General features: G+C 36.4%; 1 protein-coding gene across 2 annotated transcripts; it reads right to left on the bottom strand.

Annotated features, from left to right (window-relative positions):
- Nucleotides 1-708: 708 nt before the first annotated feature.
- Nucleotides 709-25,563, bottom strand: EMB2752 (embryo defective 2752). 2 transcript variants are annotated; one of them, XM_089991949.1, is made up of 3 exons: nt 24,983-25,563; nt 16,174-16,376; nt 709-1,013 (listed from the first exon to the last, which is right to left on the bottom strand). In XM_089991949.1, the coding sequence occupies exons 2-3, from the start codon at nt 16,366-16,368 to the stop codon at nt 903-905; spliced, it is 306 nt and encodes a 101-aa protein (XP_089848075.1). In that variant the 5' UTR covers nt 16,369-16,376; nt 24,983-25,563; the 3' UTR covers nt 709-902. The 2 variants fall into 2 exon arrangements, with proteins under 2 accessions (XP_089848075.1, XP_089848074.1); XM_089991948.1 differs by having other exon boundaries at nt 25,456-25,563.
- Between the last annotated feature and the right edge of the window lie 483 nt (nt 25,564-26,046).

Genomic DNA, 26,046 nt, shown 5'->3' with positions numbered 1-26,046 from the left:
AATGTACCCATGGCTGCACCACAATATTTTGTCTCGACATTTACATGGTTTTGGAAGTCAGTGTATCATTTATCCAATTTCATCCATTCAAGGCTGAACTACAATGTTTTCTTGACCTTTTACACATTTTCAAAGTTCAGCATCTCACTACTAAATGTTATGCAACATGAACATGATTTATTTTCAGTAGTTCAAAAAGAAATCCTCTATAATTTCTAAATCCTTGAACTCGACAAGCAATCACCCATTCTGATTCCTGGTGGCTTTCTTTAACTGATAGCCAAGCAAAGGGGCAGCAGCCATGGATTTCAACCCAAGATTAGAATAGTGCAAACCTATCATGCAGCTCCCTCATTCAACTTCTCTCTGCCTTTTAGCATGAACTGATCTAATTTTGGACTACTAAACAGATCGATGGATTTTGAATAACTTAAAAATAGACTTATATAACGCTGGTAGAACTACACTAATAAATCATGACTGGTACATCTTTAATACCTTTGTGTGAGCCCAACCAATGCGTCCTACACCTTCCATGCAACCAAGGCATGGAATCAGTCAAGAATTGGGTCACGGACCATGTTGACTGATTCTTAAGGGTATTATTTGACCTGTCTGTGAGTCTGTACCCACTTCACTTGTGCTGGTCTTGACTCATCTATCAAAGGTACTAGATAAAGAAATTATAAGCAGTCTTAGATGAGCTCATTATATGCAACAGACCTTAGAAATTGACATCCAAAGCTGCCAGCCTCGAGTTCAAATGTATCCATGAAAACGGTATGAAACTGGAGTGTCTTCAGTGTACTGGGTCTATTCCATGGATCAAATCCTCAAGGATTTGGTACAACTGTAACTAAGACCATTAGAATCAGAATTCCGACTAGACATGCTGACACGCTTCACTGGTTTGGTGGTGATAAATCTTGCCTTAGTACCTTCCAAGGCCCCCAATAGAACTTTGGAGGCATCAGTGGCACAGCTTCCCCAGGATGATCCTCCCAATACTTCTCCTGTCCACAGTGCAAAGAGAAACGAGTTTGTTAGGTTAGTGTCTATCTACAGCCTCATGATGACATTCATAAACTTAACAATAACTTCAGTGCCACTACCAAAAAGAAGCCACCATCAGATCACCACGTCCATGCTTCTAATAGCAATATAAAGATCAGATTGATGAACGCTTAACTTAAAAAAGAAAACAATAAACATGACCAAAATGTATTACTTTATTCAAACTCGCTCCCTCCTAGCCACCTAGCCAAGTGTGTGCATCCCTTGTGGCTTCTTCGACCAGTTGTGATTAATTTGACTCTCTCCCCCCAACCTCAACCCCAACCCCACTCAATAAATTTTCTTTTCCATTTTTTATTAAAAGCTTCTTAAAGATCTGAACATTGTACTTTAGATCAAGTTTGACTTGAGCCTAAACCAAAACTTCCGAGATTCAGTATTAGCTAAAGATGCAAACTTTTCACTTTTTTTTTAAATCTTAAATTATTTCAAGGTGGTTTCCTAACTTCTATGTTAATCCCAGTTTGACGCTATTTGAAAAACTTATTCACTTTCCTACTTAAACCTTATCCATTCCCAAACCATGTTAGCAAGTCTTAATTGCTTAAAAAAGTGAAAAGATGACCAAAAATAGCCAGGATATGATGAACATAACCAGAGCACATAAAAAGGATTCCATGGAGTTAAAAGACAACAAAACCTCAATAACCAAGAATGTGAAGGAATGATGGCAACAAGTATCATCAATTAGGCACATCATTATTGCTTCCAAAAGCAACACTAGTTACGCATCTGCCATGCTTCACTAGACTGAACATGTTTACATTCAACAATCTACAGAGAAAAAGAAATTAATGTCCTAATTCTACAGACTTCTTCCGATGTTCCTGACTCTCCCTTGATCTGCATGTTAAGATAAATGTATCTTTTGTACATATTCTTTGTACATACATATATATATATAATAATTATTGTATATATATATAATATAACTATTGTATATATATTTATAATATTTATTTATATAATATTATTTTATTCAACTAGCTAGTCATTCTAGCTGATGACAACACTAGTTACGCATCTGCCATGCTTCACTAGACTGAACATGTTTACATTCAATAATCTACAGAGAAAAAGAAATTAATGTCCTAATTCTACAGACTTCTTCCGATGTTCCTGACTCTCCCTTGATCTGCATGTTAAGATAAATGTATCTTTTGTACATATTCTTTGTACATACATATATATACATAATAATTATTGTATATATATATAATATAACTATTGTATATATATTTATATATAATATATTTATAATATTTATTTATATAATATTATTTTATTCAACTAGCTAGTCATTCTAGCTGATGACTAGTCAAACTAGCCATTGGAATCAGTCCAACAGCTAGAGAGCCCTCTCTCTTCTCTCTTTATTCTCTCTTTCTCTCATTTTCTATTCTACTTCTATAAATAAAAGGTGGTGTGTGCATGTGTAAGTGAGAGTGATGGGCAGTTTAGGTGTTTGATGAGTGTATTTTGTAGTGAGGTTGAATGTATTTTATATTTCTTATTAATGAAATTATTTATTCTCAAACTCTTGTATTCTACTTTTGTTTTTGTCTTGCTCATATTCAAATGCATTGTGATATGGCATTTATCTTGTTCAAGATCGTGTTTTGAACTTTTATGGCATTGTGGCTATTTTTATTCTTCTTGTTCTTACTCTTACTCGGTCCTAAACAAAGCCACATAGAAGCTGTCAAGAGAATTTTACGGTACATTAAAAGTACTTTGTATATTTTGTCTTAAACAAAGCCACATGGAAGTTGTTAAGAGAATTTTACAGTACATTAAAGGTACTTGATATGATGGCTTGTCAAGAGTATTTTATGGTACGTTAACGATACTTTGTCAGATGGTTTAGTTTACAATAGAAGGCGTGAAGCTTCCTAAACAAAGCCACATGGAAGTTGTCAAGAGAATTTTATGGTACATTAAAGGTACTTTGTCTGATAGTTTACTTTACAATAGAGGGCGTGAAGTTGTTGTCTGTTCACAGATCATTGTTGTATCATTGTTGTCGCATACTCAGATGCTGATTGGGCAGGTGATCCAACCACTAGAAGGTCGGTGACTAGCTACGGGGTCGACCTTAGCACACATCTCGTCTCTTGGTCCAGCAAAAGGCAAAGAACTGTCGCCAGATCTAGTACAAAAGCGAAATATAGAGTCATGGCCGCAGTTACAACAGAAGTTTTGTAGATTAGACATCTCTTGACAGCATTGCATCAAGGAATCGTAAAATCAATCCTCTATTGTGGCAACTGGAGTGCAGTTGATATTTCCATTAATCATGTATAATATAGAAAAATGAAGCATGTGAAATTGGATCAGCACTTTATTCGAGAGAAGGTTGAGGATAAATAGATTCAACCTATGTTTATAACCAGCAAGCAACAAATTGCAAATTTATTTACCAAACCTCTTTCAGTCAATAGGCATTGGTTTCTGAAAACCAAATTGTCTATGGTTCATAACCATGCACAGTTTGAGGGAGAGTGTTAAGAATAGACGTGTTCACAAGTAGGGGTATTTTAGTCTTTCAATTTATAACAGAGTATACCTGTATATGTTGTATTTGACCAAGGGTATTTTTGTACATCAAAATAACTTAATCTAAGAAGAGAACCCTAATCTTGTGGGACATCCTTTAATTCTCTTGGTTGTCATTCTGTTGCAAATCTCTCTGCAGGTTGCACGTCTTCTCGGTGTGCACCTCGGTTTTGTCAGTTTAGAATCTTTAGATTGTTCGCTTATAGTTCGATTCTAAGTTACACTTGTTTGATCCCTAGTTCTATGAGTTTGTTGTATCACTCATTTTTTTATTTGGTCATTATTATTATGTTGGATGCTTCTAATTATGTTAATATGGGATAGCTATCTTTTTTTTAAACCATGGTGGTTCAAAAGTTTGTAAAATTTGTTTTTCTTGTCTTGATTTGTATGTTATTTTCAAATCATTTTTCTTATCTTCTTGATGACATAAGTTCATTTTCTTTACAAGTACTCTTTACCTCTCGTGTTTCTCCTCTCGTACTTCTTATTTGAGTGTTGTTTTTTTTTTAGATGAGAGATTTTTTTTTATTAGTGTGGTGAGTTACGTGCACCTGTTGAAACTAATGTTGTTTACAATTTTACAATCATTTGTAAGGTGAGGGATGTGCACCTAGTTTGTATTATCAGTTTATGTAATACCCATAAATTTTTTAGCAATTATTATAATAAATAAAGATTATTTTTTATGATTAACTTAAGGATTTTTATTCGTTCAAGTATGCATTTGGATTAAAATTAATTGGGTTATTAATACAAAAAGTTAATCTCGCTTGTAATGGAATTCTAACTAGAAGTTATTTTGAGATTCGAATTTAACTTGGGGATTAAATTCATGCAATTTGTGACTTAAACAAAATTTGAATTTGGATTTAATTACAAATAAATTTGGATTTAGTACATGGAATTAGATCTAAATTAGGTTTGAAAACCATTTGGATTTGGATTAGGTATGAAATCCAAAATTTTAAATAAATCTAAAATTCAAATTAAAAATTAAGAAATTTAGTAAATTAAAACACCCCCTTAGCCTTAGGTGGGCCCACACCCCCTTGGGGGGATATTATTTTCTAAAAACTTTAAAATCCTTTTGAAATCTCATAAAAAAAAAGAAAACAAAAGGGTTTCAAAACTTATTAAAAACAAGAAGTCAAGGCCTTGGTAAGCAAGCTTAGAGTCCAAGTTGGACTTATGTAACAAGTAAGCCAAGTAGGGGGACCCACATGGGATGTCCCTACCTACTTGGAATAAAGAAAAAAAATGTAAAACAAAGAAAGAAAGAAGAAAGAGAAAAAAATTTGTAAAAAGGAAACTTTTGAAAAAAATCCAACTTGTGTTAGAATTTTGGAAAAAAGGAAACTTGAGAAAGGGTTTTGGGATTCAAGAAAAGAGAAAGCAGGGGAGGCATCCCACCCTCTTGCCTCTCTCTCTTCTTATTTTCAAATCCATCTCTCTCTTTCTTAATTTCATGTTCATTATTCTCTTCCCTTCTATCCTTCTCTTTTCTTTCTTCCTTTGTTGAGAGAAGTCGTTACAGTTGCAGCCAAGGTTGGAGGTATTGCTTTCACATTTCAAAACGGGAGACGAAGGGTTTCACCGGTTCAAAACTACAAACGAGGTAGGTATATCAAACGCATAGGCATGGGTCGATCTAAACATATGGGATATGCATACAGGTTATTCCAAGATCTGAACCAAAGGTGGATCAGACTTTGGAAAATCCAAAATGGATTTGGTTGTGGTTTTTAAAATAAGTTTTAGTGAAACCATGTCACCATATTCGATTTTTGAAAATTGGTTTGACAAAAAAACAAGTTTTGAAAACTTTAAGTAAAAATCGGTTTTTGAGGGAATTAGATCTATAAATGAGTTTTGGATCTCAATTATTTTCAGTGCACTTAGCATATGAATGATGTTTTATGTGTTATAATCATGATTCATAAGTTATGGAATTTATTTGGGCATGAATCTTGGTTTAAATCAAGTATAGTGTTTTATAAAGAGATTTAGGCCAAATCGGGTTGGGTTTTTTTATTGTATGTTAAAAATAAGTTAGTGTTAGCACGATAATTAGTTGATTTCAAGTTAGTATTATTAATTAGCATGTTAGTACATTTGTAAAACCATGATTTGATGTCTTGATTAGTTCCTATGTGATAAATGAACAGATGCATGTCTATTTAGATAGATCGAATGAAACATAATTTAGGAATGATACATGATAATGTTATGATTGTTGCTAGCATGAAAAGGCTAAAATAATTGTTGAAAAGTACTATAGTTGATCATGTTTTGATATCATCCTTGATTTTGATTATGTAAAGTATTGTGAGTTTTTGAAATCACTGTTATATTGTTCCAGATTTTTCCTTGACTAGTTTTAGAAAAAAATCTATATCTCTGAGAATACGAATTCAATAAATAAAAATACTAGAGTGTTCTACTCATCCAGGGCTTGATTTTAGAATATTGTTTTGTCTCGTTTGAGCCAGTTTTGAGGGTGAAATGTTTGTTGCAACAGAGCACATGTTTTTTGTCCTATTTGAAGGAATGTTTCAACCAGTTGTTTTAAAAAAATCTAGAAACATAATCAAAACGTCTCAAAACAAATTGTGAAAAATCTGAGTAGAAGCCAATACATATATAAAGATTCTGTAAAAAGGATTTTGTCAAAAGAGTTCCCAATAAATCTCAGAAAAATCTCAAAGTTGGGACAAATTTCTGCAGTTTACAAAATCTGTCATATAGTTTTCCAGAATAGGGTTCGGTTACCAAAATTTTATAATTTTGTTATACATGATTTTGCAGTTCTATTTCTTGGATTATGTTCCTGACATGTTAGGGCAACTCTAGTTAAATTTTAAGTGCTAAAACTGGTTTCTACGATTTTTTGTAATTTTTCCAAAATCAGGTGAACAAGGATCTGAATTATACAATTAACATGTGTTAATACTTAGTTGTTTTCTACATTGCTAAACATGATGAGTGATACTTAAAACGTGATTTGTGATCTAATACGCATGTTGACTAAACGTTCTTCCTACTGAATCATGAATGTTAAGCATTCGTATGTCATATATGATAATGTGCATTATGCATCATAAGGCATGATCCTTGAAAAAGAAATGAATGCACATGTGATTTTGTTGAATGAGCATAGTCATGAATGAATTATGTATGCAGTCTATATGTAAACATGTGAAAATGTAATATGATGTATGCATGATGATAATGAATATGTAATATGAGCAAGAACATGGATCGTGAGTGAGCCTGGGTTCGGAAGGACCCACAGGTGCTTGTGGAGCACCAAGGAATGAAAACAAACTCGACAGACATGTACATAATTTCCTCGAAGAGGCCGTGCTCAAAATTACCCAGAGACAGGGTTTGAGCTGTGAGTAGTTTGAATGGGTTAAAAACAGCCTTGTGTTATGGAGTCTTCCCGAGTAGAGTTTGGGCCAGTGGGACAGTGTGCTGAGAGCACTTAAAATTTAATTTATGAGCTTAATGTTAAATAACACCTAATAAGCTATTCAAACCCAGGACCGCCTTGGAGAGCGGTGGTACACTCGATCGGTCGACTGTTTGTTGCTTTTGAGAGCTAGGTGCCTCCCTTAGTTCCTAGTCGTCTGTCAGAGAGGGTTAGACTACCGTATGACCTATATGGTATGTCATGAATCTCTGCAGAGTAGAAATCGATTTTGTATAAAATACTGGGAGTTCTTTCAGTCACAGACCGCTCTAGTAGGAAACTCCGAAGGGAGTTGACAGATTCTTCTAACCAATGGGACTAATAAATTACTTGGCATAACCAACACCCCATTGGATTGACTAAATCGAAGTTAGAAACCCTGAGTGTGTACCCTTCAGGGCAAGAAAAGAAAAACAAAACATTAAGTATTGAACCACTGACATTACTACAGTCAATGCATGATTGTAAGGTTTATAATGAACTGTTTGTTTACTTTTGAATTTATGCATTGTAGGATAGTTATCATAAAATTTTACGGCAAGCATGATTGATTGTTTATGTATAAATTGTGCTTCACTTGATGTATTGTGTTGTATGTTTTACTTGTTTATCTGAAAATGTATCAATGCTTATCTCTTATATTTGGATTATATTCATACTTATGTGTTTTGGTGTATCCTACTGGGGTTATAGATTAATGCCTCCTTTAATATTTTTCATATAATGCATGAACTGGTGTGATGGCGAGTTGCTCGTCGGCGTTAGATGGATCATCATCGTCTTACTTTCAAGGGGAATCCAGTTTTTTTTGGGGATATTTTTAATTAAATTGGATTTTTTTAAGACATGTAACCTCTGAATTTAATTGAATATTGATTTGCATTAATTCCTTTAATTAAGTTATTTATACTCAGTGGTGTGTCTAGTTGTGTTATCGTAACTCGCCCAAAGTTGCATTGGTATTCAAATATACTATTCCGTTATGTTTGGAAAAAAAATCAAAAATTTCGATCAAATTTTAGGACGTTACAGTTTAGATAGACAATATTTCTTGTGCATGGACAAGAGTATAGTTATTACTGACACTTGTGACTGATCTCTTGTTCTATGCGCTGATACACTTAAATTTTGAGAATTTTGAGTTGGAGGTTAAAGAGGTGATTCCTTGTAGTGAGCAAATTATTGTTGAAATTTGCAAATCTTATTTTGTTTGATATGATTGGTTATATGGGGGATTTTTAAATCTCTCCATGTATTTTCTAATCTTTTATGTTGTGCATGTGCTTTTGTATGGAAAATCATTATTTAAAAAAAAATCATACATTATGTGCATTAAATATGCTTTAATTGCATGTTGGATACATGTGTTTCATATTAGTTATCTTATACACATTGTTGTATGCATGAATTTAGTTAACTCTTCTTTTGTGTATGGACTCCATTGTGAGTTTTTCTTTATTGATCGCTTTGTATCCATTTGGTGGACTTTGGTGGTAAAATTTGAATATCGCAATTTCATTACATGGTATTTGAATATTCTATTATTGTGGGCTCTTTTGAATTTTTACATTTCATATGCATGTTGTCGTGTTTGCTTAGTATAAACTAATGATTTATTTTTTCATTTGAAGTGTTTTTTTTAACTTTGGGATATTATTTACGTATGATTGTTTATCTCTTCTTGATAATTTATATGTTCTTTAGTGATCAAATTTTCTTATGATCAATATTTATGTTTTCTTGAAAAATATGTTGACTTTGGGTTTATGATTGTCTAAATTTGATTTCATAAAAAAAATTATCTTTGAGGTATGCTCCACTTATCTTTCTTAATGACTAGTGTATTTTGCTTAAATTGCTAAAAATTGAAATTATTACTTAAAGTTATTTTTCTTGATACTCACTTTTAAAATTGTTTGGTTTATTTTCTATGTATTGTTTTGGTTTTGTTGGTGTGCTCGACTATCCTCTCTCCATAATATATAGCATTACATTTAGTTTAAATCTAATTTACCTATTATTATAACAATTTTTTGTTATTTTAAAATCTTCTTTTGTTTTTAAAAAAATGTACCTAGAGATATATATTTTTTGTATAATTGGGACATTTGTCTAGCTCTATTTATAGGTTCTCAAAGACATGATAGTTTGAGCAAAATGCTAGCCGAAAATCTTGAAAATTTTATGAAAGTTTTTTGATGCACCCTTTCATAGAAGCAACTAATGAAGGATCTTTGATAAAGACTTTTAAAGGCATGGGTTCTTTCTTTTGTATTTGCAAACTTACGATGAGTCACTATAAGTAAGGGTGGCCATCGGGCCTGCCTAGCCCGATCTGGGCCCGTTTAGAGCTCGGCCCGTCGGGCTTTATGTGTGGCCTGGCCTATTTACTAATGGGCTGGGTTTTGGTCCAGTTCTTAACAGGCTCGGGTTTGAAGAGCAGCCCATGACCCGGCCGATTGGCCCAATAAGCCAATGTGAAGCGGGCTGGGTCCATCCCAACCCGACCCAAATCCATTTTTAAATATAATAATTAACAAGTCTCCAACTTCCCATGCACCCAATTAATTATCTTTTTAGTTTTCATATAATTAATGTAACTAATTAGGTAAATAGTAATAGTTACCAAGTTATTATGGAATTTTTTAAATTTTTTATATTATTAAAAAATAATAAATAACTCAAGCCCATTGGGCTGGCCCAGGCCCAGCCCACATACATAATGGGCTGAGTTTCGTCCCGGTACCTAATGAGCCCGGGCCTAAAACCTTGGCCCAAACCCGACCCATGGCAGGCCGGGTCGGCTTGGCCCATCGGGCGGCCCGACCCATTGTCCACCCCTAACTGTAAGTTTGAGGGGGATGTTAAGATAAATGTATCTTTTGTACATATTTTTTGTATATAATATAGTTATTATATATATAATATATTATATGTATACATGTATGTTTATATATATTATATATATTTATTTATATATATTATATATTTATATATAATATATTTATAATATTTATTTATATAATATTATTTTAGTCAACTAAAGTTGACTTTGTCTAGCCATTGGGAGCTAGTCCAACGGCTAGTCATTCTGGTCCAACAGCTAGAGAGCCCTCTCTCTTCTCTCTGTACTCTCTCTTTCTCTCATTTTCTCTTCTTCTACGAATAAAAGATAGTGTGTGCATGTGTAAGTGAGAGGGTGATGGGTAGTTTAGGTGTGTATAAGTGTATTTTGTAGTGAGGTTGAATGTATTTTATATTTCTTACTAATAAAATTATTTATTCTAAAACTCTTGTATTCTACTTTTGTTTTTGTCTTGATTATATCCAGATGCATTGTGATATGACATTTGGATTTCATTTGCCTAATAAGATTTAGTTTAATCTTTTTAGAGTATCTTGGGTATTGTGCTATTTCGTGACACTGACTTCCATATTAACCAAAGTTATGATGATCCATAAACCACAACAGGCCTACCAAGAAACTCCACAACTTAGACTCTAATTTTAATCCTGTTTCCCATACAGAAATTAGATGTGTATGAGGAGATCAACGCATCAGACAATCATTACAGCTATCATTCTTGCCATTTGATAAAGATTGATTCTGATAACTAAACACTACCAATGACAACAATAACAATGATGATCATAACCAATTTCAGCAACAGTATTGTCTAGAAATTCAACATCCAACGCATAAGGGGCAACTAAAAAATATGTACATAAAGATAAATATCCAGATTGCTATATATTAAAATTGAAAATGAATTCAGAAAGAAAGTGCAGAATTCATTTGATTAAGTATACGTCAAGACTTCCCTGTCATCCATATTGTGCTTTAAAATCATGTGATTGGTGGTGGTATTTTACATAATGTTATTTATCTTATAGTACACGAAGACTGATAGTATACAACAACAACTACGCCTTCATCCCAAAACAATTGGGGTCGGCGATATGAACCAAAAAAGAAAATCATTCTGGGTCTTCCACATGAACATTGACCCAAAAATGTGAATGATAAATGCCCACATCTCTCTTTCTTGCAGCTGTTTCTTCAATGTCTAGTTTATTTGTGTGATATCAGAGTTAGGCCAGACCAGAGTTACCAGAAACGCCTAGGTAACTGGGAAAGCACGCTTCCCCGAATCGCGTTTCGGAAGCACGAAACGTCGCGCTTTCAAAATGCACTGGGAAGCGCATTTCCCATTTATGGGAAGCGCGCTTCCCCCCTCGCTTCTCCCATTTTTCCATTTTTTAATATTTTTATATTTTTTCTCTCTTTTTTCACTTCCCCTCGCTTCCTAGGTTGCTTCTGAGACGCTTCCTGAATCGCTCCTAATTCGTCCCACGCTTTTCGCTTTCTAAAATTTTGAAAGTGCCTCGCTTCCCCCTTCCTCAACTGGCAACCATGGGCAAGACACAGGGCTCCTCAAGTTCATGCTTTCTTGTTTTCAACTCATTCTTTCCTTCAATCAGTTTTCCCATATTTTTTCTTGATTCCGTCCTTTTTGTTTACTTTTAACTCCGCCTGTGTATAACTGTTTAGTTATACACTGCCGGTCCCAAGCCCGGATAAAGGAGGAGGGTTGCGGTAGGCCTGTGACAGCCAGCATAAAAACTTTGTCATACCCTATGAAAATGAACCAATATGAGAATTTCGTTGGGGCGTTCCCTACTGAGCGACGCGCTGTACTCTCTAGGCCCGAAGGCAGTGATAAATGGGCAAGGGTTGCTAGGTCGTCGCCCAGAAGCGACGCGTCACACCGGCGCCTGGGTGTGGTGTCAAATAGGCAAGGGTTCCCTCACTTTGTTGGACGGGTGGGAGTAAAGAAGTTAGTCCAAGACCATAAAATTAGGTTAGCCACTTGGAACATAGGGTCTTTAACTGGTAAGTTGGTAGAGTTAGTAGATGTTATGTGTAGGAGAAAGATTGATATTTTATGTCTTCAAGAGACCAAATGGGTAGGTGAGAAAGCAAAAGTGATAGAACCTTGGGGATATAAGATTTGGTATACAAGAATAAATAGGAATAGGAATGGAGTAGGGATTGTTATGAGTCCTCAGTTTATAGATTATGTAGTTGAGGTCCGTAGGAAGGGTGATAGAATTTTACTTATTAAATTAGTATTAGGTACGGATATTATTAATATTATTAGTGTTTATGCACCTCAAGTAGGTTTAGATGATTCCATTAAGCATCAATTTTGGGAAGATTTAGATGAAGTAGTACAAGGGATATCTTATGGAGAAAAGCTTTTCATCGGCGGTGACCTTAATGGACATGTAGGCATTAGTAGGGATGGATTTGAGAGTATCCATGGAGGCTATGGTATAGGAGAAAGAAATGAAAGTGGAGAAAGGATTTTAGATTTTTGTTTGTCCTATGATATGATCTTAGCTAACACTTGGTTTAGGAAGTGGGAGTCTCACCTAGTAACATTTAAAAGTGGGGTTAATACGAGTCAGATAGATTTTTTCCTACTTAGAAAGAGAGATAGGGGTTGTTGCATCGATTGTAAGGTTATACCGGGAGAAAGTGTAGCTACACAACATAGAGTCTTAATTTTAGATCTTAGAATTAGACAATGCCGCAAAAGGGATAGACATAGGATAGATCCTAGAATTAAGTGGTGGGCACTGAAAGGAGCTAAACAAGGGATGTTTGTAGAGCAGGTAGTTAAGGAAGCTGATTGGTGTCTCGAGGAGGATTCAGAATCAATGTGGAATAAGATAGCGGGTGGCATGAGAAAAGTGGCTAAGGAGGTATTGGGTGAGTCTAAAGGCGGTGCACCACTAGGTAAGGATACATCACGGTGGAACGAGGATGTCAAATTAGCTATTAAGGTTAAAAGAGAGTGTTATAGAAATCTAAGTAAGAGTCGTGATAATGAGAATTTGGAGAAGTATATGTTAGCAAAGAAGGAAGCTAAAAAAGTTGTTCGAAACGCGAGGGCTAAGGTATATAAGGAGGTTTGTGACAAGTTGGATACCAAAGAAGGTGAGAAGGATATTTACAGGCTTGCAAAGATGAGAGATAGGAAATCGAAGGATTTGGGTATGGTTAGATGTATCAAAGATGAAACACAAAGGGTTTTAGTCAAAGATGAGAAGATTAAGGAGAGATGGAAAGATTATTTTGATAAGCTATTTAATGATAGTCATGCTCAAGATCTTGGAGACTTCTCCATTCCTTTTCATGAGATAAATCGTGACTTCATGCGCAAGATTCAAAAGAAAGAAATTGCAGAGGCTTTGAAGAAAATGAAATCAAGAAGGGTAGTTGGCCCAGATGGTATACCTATCGAGGCTTGGAAATGCTTGGGAGAGAAAGGTTTAGAATGGTTGACAAATCTTTTTAACTTGATTTGGCGAACAAATAAGATGCCTAATGAGTGGAGAAAGAGTATTTTGGTGCCTTTATATAAGAATAAGGGTGATATACAAGATTTCACAAACTATCGTGGTATAAAACTCATGAGTCATACTATGAAACTTTGGGAGAGGGTGATTGAGTCTAGGTTGAGGAAGGTTGTCATGATATCGGAGAATCAATTTGGTTTTATGCCTGGAAGATCTACTATGGAAGCTATACATCTTCTTAGACAACTTATTGAAAGATATAGAGAGAGGAACAAAGATTTGCATATGGTTTTTATTGATTTAGAGAAGGCATACGATAGAGTACCTAGGGACGTTCTCTGGTGGACAATGATGAAGAAAGGTGTTTCTCTCAAGTACATTAGTATAATTAAAGATATGTATGAAGGAGTAGTAACCAATGTCCGCACTTGTGGAGGAGTGACAACCAATTTTACGATAACGGTTGGGTTACATCAAGTATCTGCTTTAAGCCCTTTCCTATTTGCGATAGTGATGGATGAGCTTACGAGATCAATTCAAGAAAATGTACCGTGGTGTATGTTGTTTGCTGATGATATTGTTTTGATTGATGAGTCTAGAGCTGGGGTTAATGCTAAGTTAGAATTATGGAGACAGACATTGGAAGCTAGAGGTTTTAAGTTGAGTAAGAGTAAGACTGAATATATGGAATGTCGGTTTAGTAAGCAACGAAGTAGTGATGGGAGTGTAGTGAAGCTTGGTGAGCAAGAAATACCGGTGAATGATTATTTCAAATATTTGGGATCCATCATTCATAAGTACGGAGAAATTGATGGAGATGTAAATCATAGGATAAAGGTTGGGTGGATGAAATGGAAAAGTGCAACTGGAATGCTGTGCGATCGTAGAATGCCATTGCGGTTGAAGGGAAAGTTTTATAGGATGACTATTAGACCCGCTTTACTATATGGTACGGAATGTTGGGCTTCCAAGAGACATCATATTCAAAAAATGAGTGTAGCTGAGATGCGGATGCTTAGATGGATGTGTGGAAATACAATAAAAGATAAGATTCGGAACGAGGAGATACGTAAGAAGGTAGGTGTTGCACCCATTGAAAATAAGATGCGAGAGAATCGTTTACGGTGGTTTGGACCAGAGTTACCGGAAGCGCCTAGGCAAAAGGGGAAGCGCGCTTCCCCGAAGCGCGCTTCGGAAGCGCGAAACGTCGCGCTTCCGAAGCGTGAGGGGAAGCGTCCCCCTTTTTTGGGAAGCGCGCTTCCCTTTTATGGGAAGCGCTTCCCCCACGCTTCCCCCACGTTTCCCCCACGCTTCCCCCCACGCTTCCCCCTCGCTTCCCCCTCGCTTCCCCATTTTTTCATTTTTCCGCTTCCCCTCGCTTCCGGTTCGCTTCCTAGGTCGCTTCCGGTTCGCTTCCTAGGTCGTTTCCGAGACGGTTCGGAATTTTCTTCTAAGTGGTCCCACGCTTCCCCGCTTCCTAAATTTTTTAAAGTGCCTCGCTTCCCGCTCCCGCTTCCCGTATCGCTTCCCGCTCCCGCTTCCTCGACTGGTAACTCTGGTTTGGACATATTTGGCGAAGGCCTAATGATGCTCCAGTTAGAAGGTTGGAGAAATGGGAAAATATATTAGTTAAAAGAGGTCGGGGTAGGCCTAGGAAGACTTGGATGGAGATGATAGGAAAGGATATGAATGCTTTGAACCTCACCGAGGACATGGCATTGGATAGAAATGATTGGAGGAAAAGGATTCATGTGGAAGACCCAAAATGAATTTCTTTTTTGGTTCATATCGCTGACCCCACTTGTTTTGGGATGAAGGCGTTGTTGTTGTTGTTGTTGTTGTTCCGTCCTTTTTGGTATCCTGGTCCCATATTTCCATTTATTTTCAAACCTTCTAACAATCTCTTGTTATCTTCTTTGTTTCTTCTTTTTCATTATTTTCATTTCTTTTCAGTACAAAGAGTTATATAATAATGTCTGCCAAGCAATTAGTTAGTTTACGTAACTAAAAATTTGTGGGATGACATCAATGATTACCATGTAACAAGCACTTTTGAGGCTGCAGATTGACCCAAATGTTTTGATTCACATGCACTCTCCAGTTAAATAGCTTCCTTTAGCATTATTATCAAAGCTTTCTTGAAAAAGAGGATCATATCAAACTCTAGCACTATTAAACTACATAAAAGAAAATGCAACATAGATATCCCAATCTGAAGTACTTGAAATGAACCAAATCCATCACAATGAACTTGTATATGATAAAAGATGTTCTTTACTGGGAAAAAAATCAAACATTGAGTGAACAAAGTAGAACAAAATGAATGAGGAGAAATAAAGAAGAAAGCAACCATGAAAATGACTTGGTTGATTCTATCCATAAGATATTGGTAGAATTATTATTTCTTGCTTAATATAGTCGACACAGCCCTGGAAAGCTAATTCAACTGTGTAATAAACTTTAGAATTAAATGAATACTTCTGTTATTGTATGATATGTTGAAGGCAAGGTCGAAAGCAAATGACGCATTATCGTTCTCATAAGCTGTACCAGGTTTTTCCAGGAAGCAATTGGAATCGCCAGAACTTTCAAGTTAATTTGATTAGAATGCTCAACAATATTATTGCATGGGAAGGTTTTAATAATACAAATTAGAACCAAAAATACTATATTAACCACATAAAATAACACAGAATATATACCTTATAAAGCTGTTCTGTAATTGCAGATCCAATAACACCAGTATAAAATGCAGACACATAAATGGAAACAAGTGGTTTAAAGGATCTAGGACGTCTGTAAGGCTCCACCAAATCCCAGAGATATGTTTTTTCCCACCGTGTGTATAGCCAGTTTGCATACATAGTCCATAACTTGCTTGTAAACTTGGTCGTCATGTCTGAGTCTAGACCACAAAATAAGCTCAACTTAGCACCTCTAAAATTCATACAGATAAAACACTATAAGGGAAAAAGAAAAAGACCACTAATCTATGGGACATTGAATATATACTTAAATGCATGCATACACATAACGGAACATGTTCTTGCACATTTGAGTGTATCAAGAAAAAGGTCGATGCTAGTGTCAAGTGATCCACTCTAGTGCTTTCACCACCATTTGGTGTCATTATGTCATATTAGCTGCAAAACCAGTACAGTGGCATCAGCCACGGATGCCTCCTTATCTGTTTCTAGCAGTCAAAGGAATGGCTTACCTTGATCAGACTAGTTCGCTATATCAAGGGCTTTTGAGTTTTAAGTTTTAACCACATTTCTCACATATAAATGACTAAAGAATGCAGTGATTCTGTCAAGGTATAATTCTAACTCCAGCCCCTTGACTTGTGAGTTTTAACCACATTTCTCACATATAAATGAAGAATGCAATGATTCTGCCAAGGCATGATTCTAACTCCAGGTATAAGCTTCAATATCTAGCATTTTGGTTTACTAATGTTCAAGTGTCCTTTTTAACTAGGATATAAGTATTATTTAACTTGGATTTCTACCATATTTTATAATACACCATTATTTGAAATGATTTATAATCCAGTCCAAAACCTACCCTTCCCAATATCCTAATTCCACATGATTCATAATTTCATATTTATTGGTAGCACCTGATGAGATTCCAAATTGAGAAGCCTCAGATAGGATCGTGTGGCTACCTACCAGCTATCAAATTAAACTCTGTTTTAGTTTGGAATGCCTTGGCAAATTCTTAGAGTTGTCCCAAAGAACTACTTAGTTGGGGCATATGTGGTCCTTTATGCTTTAATATTTAAAATGTGTTACCTTATTGTTTTTTATGTAGTGGGGGTTGTGCTTGTACAGATATTATGTAGGTGATTTCTTTAGTTATATTTTGTTATCTATTTGGGTTTGTTCATGAGATCTTCAAAGTTTGATTTTCCTTTCCATGCTCTATGGTTGACATTACACATTTTCTGAATGAAAAATACAACATTGTGTGTGTTCAATTCAATGATCAAGATCAAGTCAACATTTGAGACAGTTTAGATTTTGATAGGATGTATTTAGCCCATGTTTCTGTAATGAAATATGCGGAAAAGTAAAGAGTGCTCTAAGCACTTACAACATCCACTAATGAACAAACAACAAGGGCTAATACCCAAACCCAAAGGAGACAACACAACATAAAAATATAAATGCCTCTTATTGAAAGAGAGAGAACTCTCAAGAGTGAAAAATACAAGAGGGGTTCACCAGAACTCTCAAGAGTGAAAAATACAAGAGGGGTTCACCCCTATTTATACACAAAAGAAGGAGGGGAGGAGTGGCCATATGGCCTTAAAAGAAGAGCCACCTAGGGGCTCCCATGGAGTCTTTGGGAGCCCCCAACGGTCACAAATGTGACCGTTGGGGGCCCCATCGACTCCATGGTGGGGCCCCTATTAGGTGGACAAAAAACCCAAAAAATAAAAGATAAAAAATAAAAAAGAAAAAATACAAAAAGAAAGAAAAGAAACAAGTACCCCTATCGGGTACTTGTGAAATGACTAAAATACCCCTATCGGGTATTTTAGATTATACAAATATATATGTATATAAATATATACATATATATGAATTACATATATTTTAACACCCTCCCTCAAGCTTTACGGGGATATGACCGAAAGCTTGTTAAGAAGAAACAAAAACCGAGGAGCTGCAAGAGCCTTAGTGAAGAAGTCCGCCAACTGGTACTCTGATGTGACGTAAGGTAGTGCTATGGTTCCTCTTAGGTATTCATCACGAACGTAATGGCAATCCATCTCAATATGCTTAGTACGCTCATGGAAGGTGTGATTGCTTGCAATATAGATTGCGCTTTTGTTGTCGCAACACAGCTTCGAAGGAGTAGAGATGACAATGCCCATATCACTGAGGAGGCTTCTTAACCACATAAGTTCCATGGTTGTAGTGGCCATAGCACGATATTCGGCTTCCGTTGAGGACAAGGATACTTTGTGTTGCTTCTTGCATCTCCAAGAAATCATAGAGTCACCTAAGAAAACACAAAATCTGGTAGTTGAGACTCGGTCATTGGGATTTCCTCCTCAATCTGCATCAGTATAAGCAATTAAATCAATGGATGAGGCAGAGGAAAGAAAAACTCCCTTAGTTATGGTATTTTTGATATATCTGACGATCCTTAAGACTGCACTCATGTGCACAGTTGTAGGTGCATGTTGAAATTGACTGACAGAGTGAACGGCATGAGCAATGTCTGGCCGTGTGATGGATAAGTAGGTTAGAGACCCAACAAGTTGCCGGTAGGGAGTAGGATCCTCGAGAGGTGTTCCATCTTCCAACCTTAATTTTGCATTGATGACTTCTGGGGTTTCTGTCTTCTTATCGTCGGAAATACCAGATTTGGAACAGATGTTAGCAGCAAGTTTCATCTGAGAGAGAATGTACCCTCGAGGAGAGTACGCCACTTCAATTCCTAAAAAATATCTTAAGAATCCAAGGTCAGACATATCAAAATTTTCTTTCAAAACCTTTTTAATATCATTAATGCCTTTCTCATCACTTCCTGTGATGATCATATCATCAACATAAAGTAGTAAAATAACTACTGAAGACCTTGCACTTTTCACAAACAAAGCAGTGTCAGTATAACATGAACGAAAATTCAAACTTGTCATTACATTACTAAATCTATCATGCCAAGCCTTTGGGGCTTGTTTTAAACCATATAATGCCTTTTTAAGTTTAAGAATTTTATTTTTACCAATACATACTCCTGGTGGGGGATCCATGTAAACTTCTTCATTTAATTCGCCATTTAGAAAAGCATTCTTAACATCGAGTTGATAGATAGGCCATTTTTTCACTGACGCAATAGCAATAAGAGTCCTAACACTAGTCATTCTAGCAACAGGTGCGAAGGTTTCTTCATAATCTATACCATATTCCTGAGCATAGCCTTTAGCTACTAACCGTGCTTTATAACGTTCTAACGAACCATCACTCTTGGTTTTAATTTTGAAGACCCATCTATATCCTATTGATTTCTTTCCAGTGGGTAACGAAGTTATTTCCCAAGTTTTTGCTTTTTCAAGGGCACTAAGCTCTAAGTTCATGGCTTCAACCCATTGGGGAATATTTTTGGCCTCATTATAGTGTGAAGGTTCATGAAATGAATGCAACGCAATTAGACATGCTCTATATCTAGGAGTTAAGGACTCATAGGAAACAAACCTATTAGGAGTATTGGAGATCCGACTGGATCTCCTTAAAGATGTTTCTTCAATGTTGGATCCTTGAGAGTATTTTTCTAAGGCACTTATTTGAGTTTGTTGACCACGCCTAACATATGTTTGGATTGGTCTATTATTCTCATCTATAGCATTATCAAGAGGAATTTCCTCTAGGTCATTCAAAGACTCATTAGAGATTTCCTCTTCTTGAGGAGTCTCATCTTCTTGAGATAGAAGATCAAATAAAAAAGTATATTCACTTTCGTCAATATCTTTAGTTTTCACAAAACCATTCTCATTTTCCAAAAATGTTACATCTTTGGATACATAGAGTTTGTTATTTTTCAAGTCAAAACATCTAAAACCCTTTTGATTTTCTCCATAACCCAAGAAAACGCATTCAATAGCTTTAGGAGATAATTTGTCCCGTTTATGAGTAAGGACAAAACATTTGCATCCAAAGACTCTTAATCTATTGAAGTCTGGTGTTCTTTCAAATAGTTTTTCGTATGGAGATGTATTCTGTAAGGATGAAGATATCATTCTATTTATTAAGTAAGTTGAGGTTAAGGCGGCTTCGGCCCAAAAATTTTTTGGAATTTCTTTAGAAATAAGAAGTGTCCTAGTGGTTTCCATGATATGTCTATGCTTTCTTTCGGCCAAGCCGTTTTGTTGGGGAGTCCTAGGACACGATCTTTGATGACAAATTCCATTTACTTCTAAATAGTTTTGAAATTCATTTGATAAATATTCTCCACCCGAATCGGATCTAAGAGTAGAGATATTACTTGAAAATTGATTTTTAACTATCATATGAAATTTTTTGAAGAACTCAAAGACTTCGGATTTTAAATTGAGAAAGTAAATCCATACATACCTAGTGTAGTCATCGATGAAAGTGACATAATAGGAGTACCCCCTTTTAGACATGACGGGGGAAGGACCCCAAACATCCGAATGGACTAACTCAAAAGGTCTTTTGGACACAAAAGTTCGGTTTGGAAAAGGAGTAGATTTCATTTTGCCAAAAATACAATTCTTGCAAACAAAATGTTTCTCATTACAAAATTTCTTTCCAAATGGAAAGGAGTACATTTTTGAGAAACTTGGATGTCCAAGTCTTTGATGCCAAATATCAATATTTTTATCTTGGACATGGTTACAAAAAGAGTTAATGGGGAGTTTCAAGTTGCTCATGTAATAGAGATCTCCCCTTCTATGGCCTTGCCCAATCAGCTTCCCGGACCGGAGATCCTGTATAGAGCAATCCTTAGTTGAAAAGGAGATTTTACATCCATGATCGCATATTTGAGCAACAGAGAGGAGATTTAAATTAAGTTGAGGTACAACTCTCACGTTTGGCACAAAGAAGTCTTTTGAAAAGTTTAAAGTTCCAAAACTTTTTACTTGTAAAGATGTACCATCGGCAGTTGAAACATAGAAGTTTTTATAATTATTACATAAATCGGAAAGCTCATTTTCAAGGGGGGTCATATGAAAGGAAGCTCCAGAGTCAAGGATCCAAGACGACATACCTGGAGGAGAGGAAGAAGCTACGGCGGCACCCGAAGTTGATGGAATCTTGAGTAGAGTTTGTAGTGCCTCCGATAGTTGAGCAAGAGAAAAAGAGTTCGTTCCTTTGATTGCTTCCTCTTTCTTTTGAGTGGCTTCTTCAACGGAAGCAACTTTATTTTTTGGTGCTTCATTCAACTTAGGGCAATTAGGCCTTATATGACCCGGTTCTTGACAATGATGGCAAATGGCTTTTCTATAGTTGCCATTATAGTTATTTTGCCTTCCAAAATGAGGAGGTTTGTAGGTTTTCATATGGTTGCCGGGTTTAGATATGGCCAAGACATCATTTCCTCCTTTAATCATGCCAAGACGGGTTTCTTCTTGGCATATTTCAGCAATGGCATCTTCCAAAGGAAGAGGCTTTGATCTATGTAGGAGGGAGGATCTAACTTGTTCATACTCGGGCCTAAGCCCATGTAAAAATTGGAAAAAGTGTTTTTTTTCCATTTGTTCTCTCCTTAATTCCACATCTATACTAGAAACTCATTTTGGTTCTAGCAAGGATAACTCATCCCATAGAGGGCCAAGAGTGCTAAAGTAGTCCCTAACACTCATTTCTCCTTGTTTGATAGTCCGGATTTTTTCTTGAAGAAAGAATTGACGAGCAAGGTCTTTTTGGGTAAACATACCTTTCATGAAGAACCATGCTTCATTTGCCCTCCGAAATTTGGCAATATTAGCGCAAATCTTAAGCTCCACATTGTTCATGAACCAAGCAAGAATCTTGGCATGCTAACTTTCCCAATCTTCTATTTTAGATTGGTGATCTTCAATAGCCTTCATGCGGGCATCTCCTTCAAGAGCTTTTTCTTGATCGCCTTCCATCTTAGTTAGTTGGAGTTGTGGTTCCGGAATGGTGCCCATAACGTATCCCCAAAGCTTTTTCCCTTTGAGGTTGTTTTCCATGACGGCGGCCCACATCATGTAGTTGGATCCATTGAGCTTGAAGGAGAGATCAATCTTTTGTTCTCCTTCCATAATAATCACACTTAAAAGGATAAAAGAAGAGAGAACCAACAAAAAACAAATATAGCTACACAACTAGCTATATTAAGAAGAAGAGCATACACAAGGCTCTGATACCATGTAATGAAATATGCGGAAAAGTAAAGAGTGCTCTAAGCACTTACAACATCCACTAATGAACAAACAACAAGGGCTAATACCCAAACCCAAAGGAGACAACACAACATAAAAATATAAATGCCTCTTATTGAAAGAGAGAGAACTCTCAAGAGTGAAAAATACAAGAGGGGTTCACCCCTATTTATACACAAAAGAAGGAGGGGAGGAGTGGCCATATGGCCTTAAAAGAAGAGCCACCTAGGGGCTCCCATGGAGTCGTTGGGAGCCCCCAACGGTCACAAATGTGACCGTTGGGGGCCCCATCGACTCCATGGTGGGGCCCCTATTAGGTGGACAAAAAACCCAAAAAATAAAAGATAAAAAATAAAAAAGAAAAAATACAAAAAGAAAGAAAAGAAACAAGTACCCCTATCGGGTACTTGTGAAATGACTAAAATACCCCTATCGGGTATTTTAGATTATACAAATATATATGTATATAAATATATACATATATATGAATTACATATATTTTAACAGTTTCTTGCATAATTGTAATGTTTGATTTTAATCCACATCTTTGTCTATATTTGGATTTGAACGTGATCTAGAAATTTGGGTAGAATGCTAAGATCAGGACTGAACATAGATTTTGGTCCAACTTTGGGTTCAATCATGACTTCAAATATGAGTGCTGCTTAAGACATATCCAATTCCTAAAATTTTGGATTTGAATTTAGGGTTAAGTCCCCCACTTTGTCTTCTAATCTAGACTAATTTTTTGTCAAACATTGGATCCGGTTCTGCAAATGCATTTGGACAGGAGTTCTTTTATGTGTATCATGGTCTTATGTTCCTCTAAAGAACATAATAGATCGCACTAATTGAGAGAAAATATATATTCTTCTTTTTGTAGACAGCAACTATGGCCCCGTTTGGACGACAGGCATAGAAAACCTGGTTTTCTGAAAACCATGTTTAAAACCTGGCTTTTAAAATGCCCTGTAAACCTGGTTTTTCTGTTTGGATGACCATAAACCTGGTTTTCAACAGAAGTTATTATAACAAGTACTTTTCAGTAAAAATAGTGTTTTCATGAAAAAATAAAAGACTACCACATTGTTCCCAAAATTATGATTTTGTTCATTTACAAAGATGGAAAATTTGCATCAAAATGCTATACAAAAGCAGAAAAGTAAAAGATATGGTGGTGGGAGTCCACCAAAAGATCCAAAACCATCCCATGAAGTATTACAATTTGAAAAAACTTCCAAGGATTTTTGCCAATGTTGATGCATACAACCTTCAACAAATAACTAATGATAGAGATACGAGTGGTTCACAAAGTATAAATGGAACAATACATCCACATGAATCAAATACACTCCAATCTCTAACATATCCAATCCATGTTAGATAAATCCAAGGGAAGTACATAAAATACATCCTAAAGAGGTACATGTACAGCCATTCCATGCAATATAGAGAACTTGAGGATTCAGCAAGCCACTCAAGCATCAACCAAGCAGAGAAACACCAGCATGATATCATAAACCATTTACCACAGCAAGGTCTGATCCAATCAGGGAAGTAATGCTGCATCCTTTATACCTATGTTAGGATCCTCAATGTATGGATCAAAGTGCCCGAATTGGGAGACTAGTAGATCATGCATATGCTATCTGATAGAAATGCTCAATAATATTTTAGCTGATAGTGTTTGGATATCCATGAGCTGAATCTACTCAAAGCATATTGAAACCCAAAAAAATGAAATGATCTTTGGACCCAAAAATGAATTGTTGGTCACCAACCATGTCAAATGGACATGAAACGTGATACTGAAGATGACCAGCTTACAGAAAGTGTGTATTATTGCATAATTACAATGATTTGACATAGGACATGCATGCAAGTGAAATATCTATGTGGCATAGATTCCAAGAGTTGAGGAGCCTCCTTGACTAGTTACATATGATCTAAAGCATGCATAATACAATCGAAAACAAAGAGGCAAAAGCCTTGTGGAGCACAGATAGAAGCAAAGAAAGTAAACAAAAAACAAAGGGATGAAAGCCTCGTCAAACACAAACAAACATCCCCCATGAGCTCAAAGCCTGAAAACCTCACTTGCTAAGAGGAACACGCTCGTACCATCAACCCCAACAAAGTAACACAAACCGGATTATAAATAGAGAAATAAGATATGCACAAGAAAAGAAAATAAAACCTACAGCCCTTCGCATGTGATAAATCATATCTACAAGTACAAAAATTAATTCAATTGCCTTCAAACATAACAAAAAATAAAAAATAACAGAACCCTCAACATATAAAAAAAACCTTGGACATAGAATTTCGTGTATCAAGAACCACAAACTCCTTGCGATTTTTCCATTTTTTTCAATTGCGCCATTCACTACAAAGAACCCACCAAGCCTAACAAATAGTGGGTAAATGCCAAGAAAAAAGTTTCCCTGCTCAAGTAATTGGATGAATGTACAGCAAGTCCCTATCCATCCCCGAGAAAATTCTGTGATTGAGAATGGAGAAAAAGTAGAACAAGCAAAGGAAACAACGCATCTAGAAACTCTATTACATTTCAATTTTAATACAATATGGTTTGCTTTCTTGGGCAACAACAGAGAGAGAGATGTTACCGGCAATGGCCACGGCGACCGTGACGGGCAGAAAAGTGGAGAAGGGGCAGCTCAGCAGCAGTGGTGGAGGGGGTAGCGAAGAGGCCGGTGAGGCTGTGTGGCTTAGCGAGGCCTCGAACCAGGTTGAGGCGAGGAAGATAGGCCGGTGAGGCTGTCGGGCATGAGCTTGGCTCAGGCGACGGCTCGACCCTGGCCTCAGCGAGCTCGCCTTACGGCTCGGCCATGAGGCTGGTAGTCGGTCCTCAGGCTGGCTCAAGCGAGGACTCACCTCAGGTTGTGAGCCTGAGGCAAGTGAGTCTCAGGCGAAGACTCACCTCTTGCCGTGAGCTCGAGGCGAGGATCGGGCCAGCCTGGCTCGGGCAAGTGTCGGGCTAGCCTGGCTCATGCAAGGCCTCTCCTGATGCTCGAGAGAGAGGGAGGGGGAGATAGGGTTGCAGAGAGAGAGAGAGAGAGAGAGAGGGGAAAAGGCAGACCTCCAGCGTTGAGGGGTTGCTCGGCCTCCGGCGACGCTCCGGCAGTGTTCGCACGGCCTCCGGCGAAGGTTGCAGCCAGGGAGCAGCCAGGGCGCAGCCAGGGTTGTAAACGATGGTGGCGCAAATACAAAGTAAAAAAAAAATACTAGCAATATGTTTCAACAAACCACATCAAAACCCTATTTTCTAAAACATCATAAATTATTCGTTTATGCTAGTCGATAAAAAAGACCAAATATTTTAACCGACATAATATTTATGGATTCACGGTAATTAGAAGAAAAAAACACCAAAAACTTAAAACTTAAAACTATAAACTAAACATTTATTGTAATAATCGATAATTTTTCAATATTTTCAAATGATTATAAATAAAATGGATATTTTGTTGACCTATCTTTTGTAATTTGAGTGCACGATGATGGTCACATCAAAAAATTCTAAGAGAACTAAAATAATTTTGTCAAAATCAGAGTTCATGCAAACTCAAAGCATGCCGAACAATACTAAGAAAAAAAACCATAATTTTAAGATTTATTTTATGTGTATTGAACACTTAGTTACATTAGTTTCTAAAATCTAAGAATAATG

This window comes from Nuphar pumila, chromosome 16 (assembly GCF_984573655.1).
Source record: "Nuphar pumila chromosome 16, dmNupPumi1.hap1.1, whole genome shotgun sequence".
In the NCBI taxonomy this organism is placed as follows: Eukaryota; Viridiplantae; Streptophyta; class Magnoliopsida; order Nymphaeales; family Nymphaeaceae; genus Nuphar; species Nuphar pumila.
The sequence above is the reverse complement of the archived record's forward strand: the minus strand, read 5'-3'. Positions and strand labels throughout refer to the sequence as shown.

Coding starts and splice junctions, on each gene's coding strand:
- EMB2752 (XM_089991949.1), bottom strand. CDS start 16,368: ATGACGACCAAGTTTACAAGCAAGTTATGGACTATGTATGCAAACTGG. Junction 1,014..16,173: donor TTACAGAACAGCTTTATAAG/GTATATATTCTG, acceptor CACTGTGGACAG/GAGAAGTATTGGGAGGATCA.